This window comes from Triplophysa rosa, linkage group LG23 (genome assembly GCF_024868665.1).
Source record: "Triplophysa rosa linkage group LG23, Trosa_1v2, whole genome shotgun sequence".
NCBI classification, from domain to species: domain Eukaryota; kingdom Metazoa; phylum Chordata; class Actinopteri; order Cypriniformes; family Nemacheilidae; genus Triplophysa; species Triplophysa rosa.
Window position 1 is genome coordinate 12,523,325 of NC_079912.1, and position 20,274 is coordinate 12,543,598.

The following is a 20,274-nucleotide window of genomic DNA, read 5'->3' on the forward strand; positions in this document are numbered from 1 at the left end:
TGTTTTTATGTTTCTAAGACATGACTGTGATCAACCACATGCACACTCATTCTACCAGCTGGAAGGTTACAGCGTGTCCTTCCGGGCCTGAGTACTTGAATCTCATGTTGTCCAAGACAGATCAAGATATTTGTGCCTCTCTGCCCATAGAGACAGAGGATAGACAACAGAAGGAAACATTTGCAGAATCTACTCACAATCACAAGCAAGGTGTGATTCCCTTCCCTCTCACATAAAACAAAGCCACACTTACAAACCTCTCAACACTATTTATATTCCTGTGTCATGTCTTTTTTCAGCTGTGTGGATCCACACTGACAAACAAGCGTATGCAACACAGGACGATATAACACTCGTAGCAGTAACGGAAGGACCAGAGCCGCTATATTTTCATTGGCTATTTGGAGATGGAGCTGAAATAAAGACAACATCCAGAGCCTTCACAAAGAGATATCAACTTCCAGACAAGTACATTTCATTTGATTGCTGTTTATATTCTTTCTCTAAAAGATGTTTCCTAATTTCTTTGAATATAAACGTCTGCTAAATGCATAAATGTAAATTATATCAGAATCAGAAGAGCTTTATTGCCAAGTGTGCTTGCTCACACAAGGAATTTTCTTTGGTGTTGGAAGCTTCTAGTACAGACATTCAACACAATGACAATACAATACAATATAATACGGTTATATACTGTAAAACATTAAATGACAAAATTATGAGAGATGAGAGGAAATTCATTTTTGTAACTCTCAGTTGAGCTTAATTTGTACTGAATCAAGGATGTTGTGATATTTACTGCATTTGTTGTTCTTTTTTTGTTTCGCAGATTCAACGTGAAGGTCAGTATGTCTGATGGTCTCACTTCCGTCAGCTCAGATGTTTATCCTCTTGTAGTTCAGAGAGCTGTGCGGCCCAACAGGCTTCTGCACCCGCCTTCAGTGTTATTAAACAGCACTGTGAGCTTCATCTGCAGAATCAGCTCAGGCACTGACGTCTCCTATCACTGGAATTTTGGAGATGGAACAGAGCGAGACGGATCGGGCATTGAGCATCACATCTATAACAGGTAGAAATCTGTTTTCCTATTATATGTTGTTTCTCATTACAGAGCTTTTTTGAATTACCTTTAACACTCACTGAACTCATGTTATTTTATTCTAAAATGTGATTTTTCTTAGAACCGGCGAGTATGTAGTTGAGGTAATTATGTCCAACCTGGTGAGCACTACGTCCTTAACAGGACACATCTTTGTAGTTGAGGAATCATGTCAGCCTCCTATGGTGAAAAATATGGGCCCAAACAAAATACAGGTATACAGCTTCTTATGGCATACAGAACATAAGAATACACTGTAACATTTACATAAAAACTAAGCAAAAAATCCCATAACCTTTCAGTATCAGTATATATTAAAGTGCCATGCTATACAGTAAATGCTAAATATGTGTCGTCTATTTCTAGGTGTGGCGGTACCAGAATGTGCATCTTGCTGTGACCTTTGAGGCCCACATTCAGTGTAATGTCTCCAGAGGTCTTATGTATAGATGGACTGTATATGACACGAGGGGACAGCCAGTGCTCATTTCACACACTGAAACAGACAGGCAATATTTGGAACTGCCAAAGTATTTCCTTCATTATGGAACATATAAAGCTATAGCAAAGGTAATGTCCTTTTGTCCCATCTTTTAAATATCAGCAAGATATTTTTATATACAGTATAATGTATAACAATATACGTGTAACGTGGATTGTTCTCTAAGGTCCAGGTGGCTGGTAATGTGGTGTACAGTAACTACAGTGTTGGAATTGAAGTGATGCTCACCCATCCTGTGAGTGTCATCAATGAAGCTACAAGCATTTTTATTAATCGTCAAAGTGGCACAATTGCACTGGATGGAGGAAAATCGTATGACCCAGATTACCCCAATAATACTATAAGGTGTATAAGAAATGTTTTAATAAGCATTAATAATTATTTTACAGTCAGAGTTTTAATTGGTTTCATCTAAAGCACATTTTTTTGTTTTAGTTACAGTTGGTCATGAAGACCAGTTCACACAAAAGAGAGCAACTGTTTCAACACAAACATTCAGACCACTTCAGCAGTACTTCAATTTCCCACTTATTCCCTGAGGTCTGGCTTTGACCTGTTTCAGTTCACTCTCACTGTGTACAGCAGGAATCGATCGTCAACATCTGAGGTGTTCATCACTGTTACATCAAAACAACTCAGGTAAATGTATTACTCTACTTTAAGTAAAGTAAATGTTATTGTAAAAAAAAGAAGTGCAGAATTAAGCAATTATATATATATGACATAACTTTTGTTTTTCGTTTCTCATTATATCCAGAAAAATGCATATGTCTTGTACACATTGTTGTGGAAATTCTGTGAACTGGAATGAGCAATTTTCCATCTTTGCTCTCTGCTATGAGTGTGATTCCCAACCCCAGATTGTCACATATAACTGGAAACTTTACCTGGTTAATGCTTCAAGCAAAGTTGTTACAGAGGGTAAAAATCCTGCAATTTGATATTTAATTGTTTTGCTAGTGATCTGCAATAAATATTCAGTGTATCATGTGCGCTCTGTCTCTCTCTCTCTCTCTCTCTCTGTATCTCAGCCCCATTCTTCAGCATTGTGGATCTAGGTTTACCAGCTAAAATAAAGGAAAACTTGCCTCTCTACCAAGTGCCTGTGGAGACCCCTTACACTGAAGCCCCATTTACTGAACCCTCAATTCCAGCGTCTCTGTCTCCTTATCTTTTATCTAATAATACTGATATTTCATCCTCGGTTGCACCCAATATCTTGGCTTCAGAGATCTATACAACACCACATACTATTAAAGCATACACTCAAAGTCCCAACACAAACATGATAAAACAGTCATCTTTTCCTACGGACCCATCCTTAAATCTGCCCTTTCTAGAGGAAACGGAGTCCTCCGGGGGTCAGTGGGAGTATGGGGGTCCTTTACCACCCTCAGACAGAGTGTCATTGACTGACGTGAACTCAGGTAGGGTATAGGCTAATAGTCCAAATTATGTTAAAAGCTGCTAGACCTACAAATGTATTTCTTTTTTTCAACTAGAAGCAGGCTAGACCGGTGTTTTTTATGTTTATTTGTCTAAAGAGACGAAGCCGATATTGCGCGTCATTGTACATGAAGACGAAATTAGACGCCACCTGGTGGTGGATTTGCTCTGGACACTTCACATCATGAGACAAATCATAACTATTTTTATTTTTAGGAAAATAGTAAAATATGTGCAATAATTATTTACACATTATAAAAAATGTAATTCCGTAATGTTGATATAAAATTGATTGTTGTTTAGACTATGATTACTATAACTTTGGAATCGAAGAGGCTGATCCTGGGATGCCACTTGGCAGACCGACAGGTACACATCGTGTCTGTTCCTCATTGTTTCTGATTGCTAATATTTAAAAGGCACAGGCTTGCCATAATGATTTAACTGTGTGTTTTTATGTGTATAAGGGATCGATCCAATGGGGTTTAGCTGGAATGAAGATTCATCCTTTCACTCATATGACAATGAGGGTGATAACCTGGTGGACCCCAGCCTGCTTGGACAGGCGGTATCTGAGAAGACCCTGCTGGATCTACACAGAGAGCTCATTCATCAGACTGTTTCTGAGTCTAACACTCTCACAGGTGTGTGACATGTTAACATGCATTTTAGGGACTGTGATGATTCAATGTCATTGTTCTTACAAATTGCTTTGACTTTGCCTTTTCTTTTTAGGGTTTTCATCTTCTGTTGTCACGTTTAAGCCCTTCACGCTTAAACCAATGAGTCTTTATATGCTTGAGGTGTCTGCAAGTGAGTACGTAAATCAGCTATGGCCTGCCTTGGTTGTGTTTGTCTTGTTATGGGAATTCAGCTCATGTTAATGCAAATTTAACCGTGTAATGTTCTAATACATTATTTCGATTTGACCAAGAGCTGTTTGCATTGTTGCTACTGTTTTATCATCTCAGGTTATGAGGGGCGGCTGCAGGGGAAGAGCCAGCTGTTCTTTCACACACAAGCTGTTCCTGAGGGAATGAGATGTCAAATACAACCCAGCACAGGCTCTGAAATCCACACTCATTTCAGCATCTTTTGCTCTTCTGGAAAAGAGGTCCGCTGCTTTTTTCTCACATTCTTTGGCATTTCAAATGTTTAAAAACATTTTATTATTTCTGGTATTTCTTTAATATGATTTGATTATATTTCTGTGATCAGGATCTCATGTTTGAGTACAGTTATAGAGTTGGAAACTCTCCAAGGAGACTGCTTTACGAGGGCAGAGATTTCCAACATTACTTTAATCTTCCTAGTGGGGATCCGGATGACGATTACAAGGGTAAGTTTGACATACAGTAAGCTAGAAAAAAAGCAAGACAGAAGATCAAATTCTAATTTGAGATTGCTGTTAAAGTGTCTTCTTTATTTTTATTGAGTTCATTCACATGCATTGACATTCTCTATTTTTCTTCACACATTTATATCTATACACATACTGTATGCAGTCGCATATGTTCATTTAGTCATAAAATCTATTTCCCACAGTCACAGCCTATGTGGAAATAAAGAATAGATTCGGAGCGACCACCAAGCGCTCCCCTGTGAACGTCACCGTTCTGCCAAGCTTTCAGATGAACTCGTCCTCTCAGCTCAGCCCTGATCAAGAACTGTGCGTATACAAAGAAACTACTTAGAAAATGTTGATATCTTTGTCTGTTTAGCAAATATTTAAACTTCTTTTCCTAGGTATATATATGGAATAGGTAACTTAACCGGTCTGCACAAAATCGGAAGCAACAGAGACATCATCAACTACATTCATCTTCTGACCACAGTCTTAAACCGTCTGAGTCTGAGCCAAGAGTTCTCTGCTGATCTTCTGACTCTCACACGTTCAGCTCTCATTTCATCCATCTGTCAGCTTACCATCACTGACCAGGTTACTGTATAAACTGAATGTTGATAGTTCACCCAAAACTGAAAATTCTGTCATCATTGACTCACCTTCTTGTCATTTCAAACTTGAATGGCTTTCTTACTTGTGTAGAACACAAAAGAAGATAGTTCGAAGAATGTTGGTAACCGAACAGCGCCGGCACCCATTCACTTGCATTGGTATTGTGTCCATACAATAGAAGTGAAGTGTGCCAGCGCTGTTCGGTTACCAACTTTCTTCAAAATATCCCCTATTGTGCTCTGCAGAAGAAAGAAAGTCATACAGGTTTGAAATGACAAGAGGATGAATAAATGATGACAGAACTTTCAGTTTTGGGTGAACTTTCCTTTTAAGATTTGCAAAAATCACGATGTAAATTATTAATAGTAACTGGGTTTTCTTTTCTTCTAGGGAATTCTTTTGGAAACCATTCGCATGCTTACTGATTTAATCAAAATCTCTAGTCAAGTGAGCCACCCGAGCTTAAACGACTACATCGAGAATTTTTGTAGCCTATATTCCGTTTATAATGTTTTTTTTTCAGATTCATTTTCTTGTCTTATACTTGTTTTAGGTGATGTTTGATAGTGCGAATAAAGTATTCCATCATGTTCAGAACATCTCATCAATCCTACATGAGTCCAAACCGCCAGCAGGATACTTACTGGACATCAAGGTTGTGAATGCACTGGTTTCTCTCCTGTCTGGTGTCCTGGATGCTCCAGTACTGTCCATCAGACCAGGACAACAACTCATAAACAAAGTGCTTCACACCATCACTGATTTAGTGCTGGTAAGAAAGCTTTGACATTCACTGAAGAGAAATAAAACAGCATTCATAGATCTGCCTAGAGGTCCAGCGTAAAATGGGACACACATACTAATAAAATACCATAAAGGATAGTTCACCCAAAAATGGCAATTCTGTTATCATTTACTCACTCTCTTGTCATTTCAAACCTGTATAAAGTTTGTTGTTCTGCTGAACACAAAGAAAGATATTTGGAAGAATGTTTGTTGTACCAAACAGTTCTGGGGCACTATTGACCTCTATAGGGGAAAAATACTATGGTAGTCAATGGTGCCCCAGAACTGTTTGATATTCCACATTCTTAAAAAATATATTTTGTGTTCAACAAAACAAAGAAACGAAAACAAGTTTGGAACAATTTGAGGCTGAGGAAATGAATACAGAATTTTCCTTTTTGGGTGAACTATCCCTTTAAATACACGATTAGATTTATATTGTTCTCCAAAGCAGTCTAGTTGAAAAATGATAAACAGACATCTGTGATTTTAACCATTGCATGTTTTGGATTGCAGAGTTATATGCTGTCCAATGATGTCCCACAGTACAATATGAGCGCCACTTCAATGAAAGCATTAGTCTGGACCATTGACCACTCTCGTACAACAGTGAAATCATTCGGCCTCACCACGTTCCACCTCACTGACTTTCTGGAGATGCAATTTCAGCAATGGAATAGCAATTACCAACACAAGCCCTGTGTTATTACCTGGATCACAGAGTACAGGCAGAGTCCATACCGCTGGGCCAGAACCCCCTCACAGGTACACTATAAATGCATGACTGGGCTTGAGAATACATGCGCCTTACACCATAAAGCAAACTGCATTGTAACGTAATGCGATGTTATGCAGCTCGATGGAGACACAGCAGACATTCGGCTCTACAGCTGCACCACTAAGAAAGAAATCAAAGTGCGACACCTGGCCACCCCGGTTACCATTACGTTTCAGAGGAGAGCGGAGAGCAATGTAGGTATTTTTTCAGTTTGATCATCAATAAGAGCAAAGCATTTTTCTGATTTGTGCTTGTCGGTTTCCCAGCAGAGCAGACATGCAGGGTTCGCTCTTCTTCGTAGCCGTGTGAACACCCATCAATTCAACGTCACGCAAAAGATCCTGCAAAGAGCCCTTCACATCACTGTGCGATTTAACAGGCCAGCTGAACGGCCTTTTCCCATCCTACTGCTGCTGAGGTGAGGCCATATCTGCATTTCATTGATGTTGTTCATTTAACTCTTTATCCGTCTTGTACTCTTGCATATCAAGACGGATATGTGCATTTCATTTATTTTTCGCCTCAAAACCAGATACATTTGCACATTACATTTGTGTCATGTCTTTTATTGGATGACTGTGAAATGCATTTAGTGATTACTAAGTCATAAATTATAGGAAGCACATGTTCACAATATTCACCTCTGTTCACAGAATGTATGATCAACCAACACCTAAACTGTACAATGAGAAAAAAATGCATCAGTGGAAAAGCCAGACAGCACACATATTTCTCCCTGGATCCTCTCTGCGTGGTTTGAATCATATTCATTCATCATTCATATGTTTTTTTTGTTTGACGCAAAGTAAGATTTAATTGTGTATTAAATGTTTCATAAATAAGCATGATAAAAATGGAATTGTTTTCATTGGCAGTTGCTGGCACTGTCTACCTGATGCTTCTCAGTGCTGACTATAATGAAAGCCCTGGTAACAAGTACATTGTCAGTGCAGTGAACTACACAATTAACATCGAGTCGGTGGAGTGTTTGTCTTGGGATGGTGTGAGAGCGTGGAAATCCGATGGTTGTTTTACGCATGGTGGAGTTTCCCCAGACAAGATCAACTGCAGGTTTGTTACGGCCAATAAATGCGCCACCTGGTGGCAGAACATAAAATTATGTTTCACGTATTTTTATTCTTGTACAGTTACTAATTTAACAGTTATAGTCTCAAAACATTATTTATTTAATGTGTGTATTTTAATATTTATTTATTTTAATATGTGGGAGCAAGTAAGAAAGCCTGTACAAGCTCCCTGCATTTGAAAACCAAACAATTTAGCCTATATCAAATAGCTGCAAAATGGTAATTGATGGAAAATAGCTGTATTTTTCAAATAACATAAAAAATGACAGAATATTCCGAAGTAAAAAATCTGGATTCTGCACTCATTAACGATGTGACTGATAGTAGTTAATTGTTTTTGTTTATTTTTCAGCTGCATGCGCTTGACATCATTTGCTGTGTCACATCAGAAAATCATAAGCAGTTATAACTCAGCTGATGTTTCGCAGTTTATCAAGTAGGCCACACCTCCAACCTCTCCCCACATTCATCAAATCTAACATACATTTTGATTACCGGACATTACATTTACAGATGTTTTCCTTCTATGTTACAGCTCAAATACAAACTACACACTGATCATTGTGTCAGTCATGTTCTTGACTCTGTATGTGGTGGTGCTGGTCATCAGTACTCATACTGATGTTTCAATGCAGAAAACTACAGGCTCATTTCTGCTACCAGAAAACAATCCTTTAGACCAGTTCCTCTATGCTGTCACCATACAAACAGGCTTTAGATCTAGGACCAAGATGACAGCACGGGTATGAATAAAACTGTAATCGTGTTGGAATAAATTGCACGAGTTTAATGCGATGCATGTATTTATGCTTATCTGGGCAATGTTGTCAGGTCCACATTGTTCTGTATGGAGATGATGGTGTCTCTCAAACAAGGGAACTCAGCAGTACTGACTCCAAACTTTTTACCTGCAACTCTAGGAACACTTTTATTCTTAGGTAAGTTTATACGCCGCAAAAATCTTACCATAATGGCACATTTTCTTCCACTATTTGTTTATACTTAGTTCAAGCAGGTAAAAATGGCCTTGAACTCTGACTCTGTGTTGCCTTTAAAGTACTTATGCTCCATTTCTCATTTTATTTTATGTTGGCTCTTAAATATAGCTCATTTTTTCACTATTTCTCATTCATGGGCCGTTGTACAGCACTCCAGAGAGTCTGGGTCGAGTATGGAAGGTGCACCTCTGGCATGATAACGGAGGTCTATGTCCCAGCTGGTTCCTGAGTCATGTGGTGGTCAGAGACCTGGTGCAGGGGTCCTGCTGGTTCTTTCTGGGCCAGTGCTGGCTGGCAGTGGATGAAGGAGATGGAAAAGTAGAGAGGATCCTTAATGCTGCTGAACACAGCCTGACATTTAAACAGGTTTAACACAATGTCTTGTGTCTACAGTATTAGGAATGTTAAAGGGATACCTTAAAACTAAAAAGTTCCATATGGTAATCTATATAGCACTAAAAGTGGTTCCCCTATGATTACGAGCCAAGAACCACTTTTAGTGCTATAGCACTATTTTTGTGTCGGGAACCCTATAGGAATAAAATAAAATATTCACCTCATGTCATTTTTAACTTGACTCTTTGTAAATGTAATGACTCAAGTAAATGAACTCTTTCTTCTGTGGAACACAAAAGAAGATATTTTGAAAAATGTTGTGTCCTTTTAATGGAAGTCAATTGGCTCAATGTTGGTTTTGAATGGCATGGGGGTGATTAAATGCAGAAAAAAATGGGGGTGAACTATCCCTTAAAGGCTGTGTTTCATTGTGTAGTCCTTTGATTCCAACATTCTATTTAAAAATGTAATTGTATAGTACATTTTAAATGACTTGCGTTCCTAAATTTTCCAACAAACCCATAAAGCCAAATAAAAATTGGGATATCTCTTATATAAGTATTTTAAAAGTAAGCTTATTTTTAATTATGTATTGTAATATATGACACTTCTGTCTTTTTCTTGTGTCTTGTTTTTGGAGAAGTTTCTACATTTGAAACTCACAGAGTACTTGGGGGACTTTCATCCATGGCTGTCTGCCTACAGCTGTCCGTCCTACAGCTCATACACACACGTGCAGCGTTTAAGCGTGTGTACGCTTCTTCTGCAGGGTTACATGTGTGTCGGCACAATGCTCATTAATCTTTTGGAAGAACAGGTGTTTATACCCTTCTGTGTGGACATGATTATGATTGTACTGATTTACTAATAAGTTGCTTTGGAAAAGCATGTTCTAAATGCTTTTGTAAATGTATTTCACAATTTTGAGACTCGTCCTTTGTTTTCCACTGCACACAAATCGCTAGCACTTCCTAGAGATGGGCCTTATCGATGTTTCACCGGTCTCCATGGTAACAGGGCTGTGCAGTGTTCTTGCTGTGATGCCGGTAGGGAGTCTGGTGTCTCTGGTGTTTCGTGTCCGTAAGGTCAGAATTCCCAGGCTGTCTAAAATTGTCCCTCAATGTCCTTTTGCCACACAGTTAAACATGCATTATATGCACTGAATTCAGCCAATGAATATTTATTACTGTATGTATTAGATATTAATCAAGCTACTGATTATTTCTTCATGTTTTTTTTAGACAAACATATCTAAGAATCTCTCAGAAGAACAGTACAGGGTTAATGTGCCTGATGTTTACTCTGTAGAAGGTACATTTTATGCCTTTTCCTCTGTTATAATATCCTATGCTAAAATAGATTTGAACAAATAAGCATGTTTTTGTTTGCTTGATTGTCACAGATCACCACGATGCGCTTCTGATAAATGATTGCACGTTTGAAACGAATTTGTCCCACCGCTGGACTCGGGGCTCATGGAGAAAAGAATATAAGGTAGGCTATAACATACAGACATCCTAATAAAATTAAAGTTATTTTAGTGTACATTGATAAACAGTGGAAATGTGTCTTGCAGTATGGTACTCAGAATTGGAAGACATCTGATTCAGTGTCTGCGTCAAAACGGCAGGAGGATGCAGATGCTATCATTGAGATTGTAGATGACAACAGATCCGATTTCAACAACAGATCACATGTGAAAAGCAAACAGAATCAGTCTGATCTCAGATCATGCACCTCTGCAGGTTATTAAACTTATGAGATGTTTGACAGTCATTTGACTAATTATGTTGAATTTAAAAATGATTTTATGGTTAATTATTGTTTATGATATTATCTATTGTTTGAGATTAGTATTACTTTTAATATGTATTGTAAAATAAATTAACTTGTTTTACTTTCTCACACAGACGTTCAGGAGAACCAGCAGTTTTGTGTTAGAATGAGTAATCTTAAGTCGTGGTGTTATTATTTGGGCTGGACCCTCTGCATCTCCCTCTCTCTTATGTCTATCATCATCACCTCAACTCTAGGAATAAGGTGGGTGACCTTTTTTAGCACGTATAGGTAGGTGTAGTTCACCTAAAAATAAAATTCTGTCATATTTATTCACCCTCATGTCATTCAAACCTTGTATATGACTCTTTCTTCTGTGAAACACAAAAGTAGATATTTTGAGAAATGTCTCAGTGTTGAGTATATGATGAAAGTGAGGGCGAGTAAATTGTGAAAGAATCTTTGAGTAAACTTTCCCTTTAAGTCTGTTGAATGTTGAATATGACTTAAAAACGCGTGTTTGCTTTCCAAATTTATGAAAATTAGTATTTAAATTTGTTACGCTTCAGGTTCAGCAGGACAAAGGCCCTTCTGTGGATTCATTCAGTGTTCTGTTCTCTTGTCTGCTGTGGCTTTGTACTTCATCCAGCGATGGTAAATCATCTTCTAACCACACATATTACACACATTGTGCAGAGAAACTATAATGTATGTGGTTTCAAATACATAGGCCTACTTGGCCCGGGTTTTAACAGGTCCAATCTTAAAACGCAACAGTTAATCCATACAATTTAAAACCTGAAATAAACTGTTTTTGTTTTCTGCAGATACTAATAATTGCTATCACTGTGTCTCTGCTGCATCGAGAGAGACCAGACTGGTTCCACAGTCTGAGTGTTAAAGGACCCGTAACTGAGTTATTGAGACACAGGGACCAAAATATAGACAATGTGTTGTTTAACCCATACCAACAGGGGAGGATAACACAGTTTGAGAAGGTAAAGTCCATGAAATGAAGTAAACACAAACATGCATGTAGAATGCATGACTGAAACAAAACATTATAAACTGGTTAATATTTGTAAGCAAATATGCCATTACACTGCATTGTATTTACGGGCAGGTGCTTGCAGCCCGTCAGAGAGCCAGATACCTCCGTCTGGTGCGACCACCAAACTCAAGAACGTTAAAGAGCGTGAGGGGTCAGATTAAGAAAAGAACTCTCCTTCACAAAACTGCAAGGTCTTACTGTTTGATCTGCCTTCATTTTCATATTTGACCCTTGACCCTCAGGACCTCAAAATGATTGTTTTGCCTTCACAGGGATTTGATGTTACACCTTATCATGCTGTCACTCATTCTCTTTGTAACGTACGGAAAGTCTGACAATGACCACAAGTACCCTTTGAATCAGGCCATTACAACATACTTCACAAAGTAAACACCACACTTATCCAGAAAACCAACGACTATACTACTTATGACTTAACTTGATAGCAATAACTAACATTGCTGTATCAACAGGAGCCAACAGAATTCATTTCATTCTATCCAAAACCATGATGATTGGTGGAACTGGACATCGACTACATTCCTAGAGAGACTGTACCATAAGAACAATGGCCATGATAAAAGAGCTAATATTGGAGTACGCTTACTGAAGATTTGTTTGACATACAGTAAGTCATGCGATTTAAGTGACGTTACTAAAAGTTGCTTTTACATTCGTAGACCGAACCTTTAAGAGGTGCCTATTCTCTCACTGTGACCCCGGTTATTAAAAAGATCGAGAGCACATATAACTCATCATCTCAGGTAAACCATCAACAACGTCTGACTACAGTAAAGTCTTACTGGTGAAGACATGTAGGTTAGTATTTCATTTCTCTACGAACAGATTTTGAATTTGTTGGGAAAGAGCAGCTCTGCAATAAGAAGTCAGACCGTAGATGAAGATCTGAGCTCCACCGTCTCCATCTCAAGCTCCAATGACCAATCTGTCATAGAGAATGACTCACTTTGTGGAAAACTTGGTTGCTATGAGGGAAAAGGAGTGAGTGTCAGCCTTGGAAAAACAAGGTACAGAAACACACCTGAGTTACTCATGTATATAAATATGTAACTGTATTTGTAACTTACATGGTTCAAACAGGTCTCAAGTGATGCAGGTCATTGAAAAGCTTCAGACCACTGGCTGGATGACTCGGTTCACCCATGTTGTGAGGATCCAGTTTCTTCTCCACAATGCGCCCACTAACCTCTTCACGTCAGTCAGTATTGTAGGTGAACGAACTCCAACAGGAGCCCTGATGCCTTCAACCACTGTACAATCTACCAGACTCCACCATTTCCCAGCTGCCCTTGATTACAGTGTTATGACCTGTGAGGTGAGCACATGATGTCTGATAGCACAACAGCTGAGCTGATAACAATGGGTCGAATGTGAAGGTTAAATTGAATATGCTTTTACTTGTTTACCTGAATGTGATTCACTTAGTAAAAAATCGCTTATTGTAATAAGTCGTGTGCAAAACTACTTCAGGTTTTCTTTGTACTTCCAGCTTCTTTTCCTTTTATTTATATTGCTTCATATGTATTGGCAAATATATGTCATGAGTCAAAGAGGACGGCTTTACTGGACAAACCTTTGGAGCTGGTTAGAGGTGACATAATATATCAAAACAATTTCAAAACATTGGGATATTATGTTGTGTCATGATATCATGTTTTATAGTATTTTACATGTCATTTTTTGACACAGGTGGCAGTTATCATCTGTGGACTTTTGCGCTATGCCTGCTCTGTGTACCACTCCATGCTAAAAGCAGAGATGATTGACTTCCTGCAGAGGGTGGATTTTAAATTACATGTTGATTTAAGTCCCATCTTGTTTTGTGAGAAGGTAAGACAATCACATTTAAGGTATTTATGACATTATTCATATTGCACAAAATCACATCAAATAAATACATTGTAGGTGAAAAATGTGAAGAAATGAAAGGTTTCATTAAAACGTGTCTCTAGAAGTTGGAATAAAAGTGTTTCCTATCACACAGCCCTTTACATGAAAAACATTGTTCTCTAATTATAAACATAGTATTTTTTAAATCTATGATGTAATTCTTATAAACAATAAACATCATGTTCCCTTCACAGCTTTCTCTAGCAATCCATGGCATTGTTGTGAACTTGCTTCTCCTGAAATGTGTGCTCTTCTTACGGCTTAACAAAACAGCGGCAGCTGCAGTCTCTGCTTTGAAGCATATCTTCTCCAGCCTGCTTTGGTTACTGGTATTGATTTACATGACACAATATGTTAAAATCTGTTCAGTCCATTAGCGTAGCAAAGGCCGTTTCAATTAAATTACTTTATTTTTGTTTAGGCACCTGGTGTTATTGTCGCACTGGCCGCCTCCTGTCTGTGGAACCTGATCTTGAATTCATTCCTGTCTACTAGCATCACTGGATTTGTTGATTTATTTTTTTCTCGCTCTTCTCTCATGGACCACTTTAGTAACCAAACCAAATCAAAACTTCATTTTGGGGTTCTATTTTGCGCTATGATTCCTCTGAAAGCTGTGGTATGTAGAGAAATCACATGATGTGATGATGCACTTTTTATATAAATATTTCACTTGGTCAACATGATCTTTTTTTGATATTGCTCTTATTTTTTCAGGTAATTGTCACCCTTACAATTTTTGTGAAACAAATAAAAAGAACTACAAAGAGAAAAGATATCACAGTGTTTGACCTGATCTCTTGCATCAGAAATAAAGCTTTACTTCTTATCGGCAAAGGCAGCCAAATACCAGACTGTCGTGTTCATACAAATGTAAGTAGTGCCTTTACTCGTATTAAAAACTTAATGTTATGACTTGATGAAAATAGTGTGTTGTTTGAATCTATTCTTCTTCACCCAGAGCTTTTATTTGGAAGAGTTTGAGGATCTCATGGATGAGCTACTGTTTCATCTTTGCAGTATGTCAGAGAATGTCAACACCCTCCCAGCAAAAGAAAATGTATTTGAAACCCAGAGCACTTTCTCCTTTCCAAATTCTCGGCATGATCCTGGCTCAGACTCAGGTTATTATCAATTATCAATCAATCAGTTACATTAATTTAACGTTATAAATGATATCAATGGCATCATATTTTGGATAGAGTGCTGATTTTGATGTGACCTTTATGAGTGGCCAGACAAACAAGTTTGAGGAGTTGAAACACCTGAAAGGTGAAGAAAACACTTTAAGGTACTCTTGCTGTGTTTTGTTTTGTAATAAAATATTGTGGTATACAATACATTTAAACACCAAAATGAATTTTTAAATAAAAACTGTTATTTTATTATTTCACATCAAGAGCACCACTTGAATACCAAATGCCTCCATATTTAAACCGACGAAAACCCCAGGAGATCCATTCAAAAGGGCTAAAGCATTTCAGAAGCAAGCGGCTAAACGGTACCCCAGCCGAGTGCAAAGACATGTCCTCTGAAATGCTCTTTGACACAGCCAGGACAGGAGATAACCGCAGTAATGTTCAAAAAAGTGACATTCTCACACAAATGAAAAGAAACACTCCATCGTGTGAAGCTGTCACAGGCAACTAACGGAGAGTTGCGTGTGTTTAATGTATTGCCTACAGGTGGAAGGGCAAACAAATATTCCAGGATACATTGAACAATATGTGTAACGTTATTCAATATAAGAACTAAAATTGACCTTTTCTGTATGACAAAAATCAAATAAAATGCACAAGCCAACTTTTAAAAGAATGAAAACTGTAGTAAAATGTACTGTTTATATTCACCCTATTTGTGTCTCGTGTGACTTTTAACAAGTTAAAGACTTCATTGCAATGTGTTTTTAGAGTATTTACATTTCTTTAACTTTCTCCAAGCTGTAGTTTCACTTCCTGTCTCTCAACACCGCTCTTTCGCTATCCAATCAGCCTGCAGCTCGCAGCAGTCCACCCAATTGCGGTTTCGAACGTGCATGAGTTACGGACTTTAGTGGCGATAAACGATTGGCGGAATTCTCAATGCGCCAGCCAATCGGTGCGTGGCAAGTCAGACAAGTTCATGTATAGGAGTGGGGTCGCCAAGTCAGAGAAAATGCATTTAGCCAAAAAAGCATGAGTTGTATTGACGTATACGATATCGTTTAATGCCAAAGCTATCTTAAGTATTACTGTATTTAAATAGCTTATTATTCCAACAGCAGTGTATCCGTCAGGTTTAATTCAGTCATTTAACAAGAATAGGCGTGAAAATCAGTGAAAATGAGGAAGATTACGCTTATGTTGATAGTGCTGCTCGGAGTGGCACACTTTATATTGCCCAGCCGATGTGAAGAGGATGCAAAGGATGGTAAGATTTCAATTTGCGTGGGGATATTAAAATCGGTTAAAAGTCTTGCACTAGCTTCAGTTGCTAGCTAGCTTTTGTAATGCATTGTGTTAGATTGTGTCGTTGCTTCCCAACAACAAATACATTCATTTCAAACGTTGCCGTACTAGCCATAGTTAAAGTATTGCATTTGTATGGAAGAACCATAGTTTAACCATGGCAATGCATTTTACCATATTAAAACCATTGTTAATTTTCATTAAAAAATCATTTCTGTAGTAATTATGGAAATCATCACAAATTGATGCAAGGTGCATTTTTATTTTGCATCTGAAACAAAAATATTCAATTGCAGATTCAGCAGAAAATCTTGGTGGTGAAGAAGATGTTGAAGATGATGAAGATGATACAGATGACACTGAAGTTAAGGAGGAGAATGGCGTGCTGGTCTTGACGGATGCAAACTTTGACACCTTCATGGAGGGCAAAGACACAGTATTGGTGGAGTTTTATGCACCGTGGTAAGTACCAGTCCCTCCATTTCAATAGAGGACCGATCAGAGTCAGCTGTCAAAGACAGTCGTCATCTTTTTCAGGTGTGGCCACTGCAAACAGTTTGTCCCGGAGTATGAGAAAATCGCCAAGACGCTTAAAGACAAAGACCCATCTATTCCAGTGGCAAAGGTTGATGCCACTAAGGCTAATGCTCTGGGCAGTAGGTTTGAAGTATCTGGATATCCCACCATCAAAATCTTCAAAAAGGGGGAGCCAATAGACTACGATGGGGACCGAAGCGAGCGTGGTGAGTGCATTCGAGCACAAGTGTTTTTTTAAATAACTTTCTGAAGTCATTCTGGTTACTCTGAATCACTTTCATTTGTGAAGCTTTGACTGTTGTGCCTTGCAGCCATTGTGGAACGTGTTAAAGAAGTTGCTCAACCAGACTGGAAACCTCCTCCAGAGGCCACCATTGTCTTGACTAAAGAGAATTTTGATGATGTGGTGAACAAAGCAGACATCATCTTGGTGGAGTTTTATGCACCCTGGTTTGTGTCTTTAGTTATTTTCTTCTGCATGTTTGTGCGCTAAGTTTTTTTCCTCAGGAGCGAGTGTGCAGTACTAATACTGTGTTAAATATTCAAACAGGTGTGGTCACTGTAAAAGACTTGCACCTGAGTATGAAACGGCTGCTAAGGAGCTCAGCAATCGCACTCCTCCTATTCCATTGGGTAAAGTTGATGCCACTGCAGAGAATGATTTAGCAACCCGGTTTGGAGTTTCTGGCTACCCAACACTTAAAATCTTCAGGAAGGGCAAGGCTTTTGACTACAATGGACCAAGGGAGAAGTTTGGTAATCCCATTTTATAAAGATGTTTATGAAAACATATGCTATTTAGTTACAGGTGCTCTCAGAGATCAGAGAAAAATAATCTGTTCGTGGCTGGTTTTTGTTTAGGTATTATTGATTACATGACAAACCAGGCAGGTACTCCGTCAAAGCAAGTTCAGACTCTCAAACAAGTTCAGGAGCTCCTCAAAGATGGAGATGATGTTGCGATTGTTGGAGTTTTCTCTGGTGAAGAAGATGCTGCATATGAGATCTATCAAGAAGCATGTGAGTAATAAAAATGAGGCATTGTGTAAGAGTCTATGTTGAGCTAAGATCAAAATTTGTTACTAACAATCTGTTCTTTCTTCCTGAAGGTAACTCCTTGCGGGAAGACTACAAGTTTCTACATACATTTGATAGCGAAGTTGCAAAATTCTTCAAGGCTTCCCCAGGACAAGTTGTCATGCTTCATCCCGAGCGGTTTAGATCTAAATATGAGCCAGCATCTCATTCATTAACAGTTAAAGTAAGTTTAGAGTTTGACATCCTAAGATGCACAACATTTTCTTATAGTGTTCCTAAGGGATATTTGATATTTTCCTAAAGGATTCCACACTTGCTTCAGAAGTGCAAGATTTCTTCAAGAAGCACGCACTGCCTTTGGTTGGACATAGAAAACAAAGCAATGATGCAAAGAGATACACCAAACGACCTCTTGTGGTTGTATATTATGGAGTAGACTTCAGTTTTGATTACAGAGTTGGTAAGTGTATAACAGACTGGCTGTACTTAAAACTCTGTAAAGTATCACGAACATCACTATACAATTACAGCTGTTCCCATTGGTGCATCACTGACACCTTTTGTTATCTTTACCACAGCGACACAGTTTTGGAGAAGCAAAGTGCTTGAAGTAGCAAAGGACTTCCCTGAGTACACATTTGCCATTGCGGATGAGGAAGACTATGCTGATGAATTGAAGAGCCTTGGATTGAGTGATAGTGGTGAAGAGGTGAATGTTGGCATTCTTGGTGAGGGAGGAAAGAAATATGCCATGGAACCAGAAGAATTCGACTCGGATGTGCTTCATAGCTTTGTTATGGCCTTTAAAAAAGGTATGTGGGTTTGTTAATTATTCTTAGTTATAAGAGAAAGATGTCAAAATTTCTTTATGGGGATTTTCTCATGAAGTATTGATAAATGTGGTTTGCAATTAATCTGAATAAAAAAACGCTGACATTTTTAAACCTAACATTTTTGTGCAAACCTCCAGCTAGCCTATTACTGCAAATAAAAACAAGTGATGTAGGATGTTAAACTCTGAGGACAGTTGGTCTTTTGTATAGCATTTGTCGCTACGAATTCAAATCAATGCTTACATGTCTTTTGTTCTCTAACAGGCAAGGTGAAACCCATTGTAAAGTCTCAACCTATTCCCAAGAGCAACAAAGGACCAGTGACAGTTGTGGTGGGCAAAACTTTCGATGAGATTGTCATGGACGCCAAGAAAGACGTTCTAATTGAATTTTATGCTCCGTGGTGTGGCCACTGTAAAAAAATGGAGCCAGATTACATTGCTCTCGGAAAGAAATACAAGAATGAGAAGAATCTCGTCATCGCCAAAATGGATGCCACTGCTAATGATGTGCCTCATGAGAGTTATAAAGTAGAGGGTTTCCCTACAATCTACTTTGCTCCCAGCAACAGCAAGCAGAGCCCAGTCAAACTTGAAGGCGGTAAAAGGGACCTCGACGAACTCAGCAAGTTTGTGGAAAAGCACGCCACACAATTATCACAGAAAAAAGATGAGCTCTAAGAGATTCAGAGAAACCATGAACTTTATGTAATTGCAGTTCCCATTAAATGGAAGTTCTCCTGAGAAATCAGTGACCTTCAGAAAAAAAGAATGTTTTGATTTATTTTTGTTGATTTGTATTTTTATTTTGTTTCTGGGATCAAAACATTCAGTAATTTCATTCCAAACCAAGCACTGTAAATGATATTCCTTCCTCCAGTCTTTTAAATAAAAAATGTAAATTGAGTGGTTGTCTTGAATAGGATCTTTATACATGTTCATTTGTGAACTGGGTCATCCGACTAGAATTTAGCTGTTGATCTATTTTCTTACATCAATGTTGCGGGGTTTAGTGTAGATATGATGAACATTGAACATTCATACGTGAACATTCACGTGACGGGATTAACGCCAAGTAAGCAAAAATGACCATTGTTGGACCATGGCATTGTGTGCCGTCATAGACCCCCTTGAAAGATTAGGCTTGTTCGAATTGATGCGGTGCCGAAAGAGCCGACAGGCGGATGACATCAAAGTACCGCGAGAGCGATGCGAAAAATAACTTTTTATGGTTTTTCGAATCGCTCTCGCGGTACTTTGATGTCATCCTCCTGTCGGATCTTGCGGCGCCGCATCAAGTCGAACAAGCATATTCTTCGGGAGTGGGAGGAGCTTAATAAACCAGTTGACCCAAGCCCAAACGGTCCACAGGAAGTGGCACAGTTGAATGCTAAAAATAAAGACATGTTTTCCTTATCGACTTGATGGTCATATAGATCTGTTTACCTTAGTATTTGCTTCGTTACAAAACATGAACACTCTACTAAAGAATTCGCACGACACTGTCCAAAAACGCAAACACATTAACAATCGGCTTACATGATCCATGGCAGTAAAAAATCCGACGACTGACAATTTGTCGAGCCGGTTTTCAGTTTAACAACAAAATGTATTCGTTCAAAATCAAGAACAAAGAGAACTTCTTCACATGGCCCCCACTGCAGTCGCGCATCCGATTGGACGAATCCCGGA

General features: G+C 38.5%; 2 protein-coding genes across 2 annotated transcripts; both read left to right on the forward strand.

Moving 5' to 3' along the window:
- Positions 1-20: 20 nt before the first annotated feature.
- On the forward strand, positions 21-15,238 carry LOC130546669 (polycystic kidney disease 1 like 1). Its single transcript, XM_057322031.1, is given in 47 exon segments — positions 21-210; positions 300-468; positions 830-1,069; positions 1,182-1,314; positions 1,466-1,669; positions 1,768-1,946; positions 2,037-2,246; positions 2,359-2,522; positions 2,633-3,028; positions 3,351-3,416; positions 3,515-3,691; positions 3,783-3,868; positions 4,027-4,161; positions 4,266-4,386; positions 4,593-4,716; positions 4,794-4,986; positions 5,395-5,451; positions 5,600-5,776; positions 6,307-6,555; positions 6,646-6,762; positions 6,838-6,986; positions 7,222-7,322; positions 7,444-7,639; positions 8,009-8,092; positions 8,192-8,399; positions 8,488-8,594; positions 8,804-9,020; positions 9,634-9,807; positions 9,956-10,075; positions 10,232-10,301; positions 10,393-10,484; positions 10,567-10,735; positions 10,901-11,030; positions 11,336-11,420; positions 11,594-11,764; positions 11,890-12,008; positions 12,090-12,203; positions 12,291-12,414; positions 12,498-12,581; positions 12,664-12,845; positions 12,919-13,153; positions 13,528-13,668; positions 13,923-14,057; positions 14,150-14,347; positions 14,446-14,601; positions 14,690-15,019; positions 15,129-15,238. Coding segments are annotated over 46 exon segments (7,146 nt in total). The 3' UTR covers positions 14,888-15,019; positions 15,129-15,238.
- A 595-nt stretch (positions 15,239-15,833) lies between these two features.
- Positions 15,834-19,482, forward strand: pdia4 (protein disulfide isomerase family A, member 4). The gene is made up of 10 exons (XM_057322894.1): positions 15,834-16,137; positions 16,472-16,637; positions 16,713-16,918; positions 17,024-17,162; positions 17,263-17,468; positions 17,574-17,732; positions 17,822-17,973; positions 18,054-18,210; positions 18,329-18,562; positions 18,848-19,482. Exons 1-10 carry the CDS (start codon positions 16,050-16,052, stop codon positions 19,261-19,263), a joined length of 1,923 nt encoding a protein of 640 aa, XP_057178877.1. The 5' UTR covers positions 15,834-16,049; the 3' UTR covers positions 19,264-19,482.
- The last annotated feature ends 792 nt before the right edge of the window (positions 19,483-20,274 follow it).

Coding starts and splice junctions, on each gene's coding strand:
- pdia4 (XM_057322894.1), top strand. CDS start 16,050: ATGAGGAAGATTACGCTTATGTTGATAGTGCTGCTCGGAGTGGCACAC. Junction 17,163..17,262: donor GTGGAGTTTTATGCACCCTG/GTTTGTGTCTTT, acceptor ATATTCAAACAG/GTGTGGTCACTGTAAAAGAC. Junction 18,211..18,328: donor CAGTTTTGATTACAGAGTTG/GTAAGTGTATAA, acceptor TCTTTACCACAG/CGACACAGTTTTGGAGAAGC.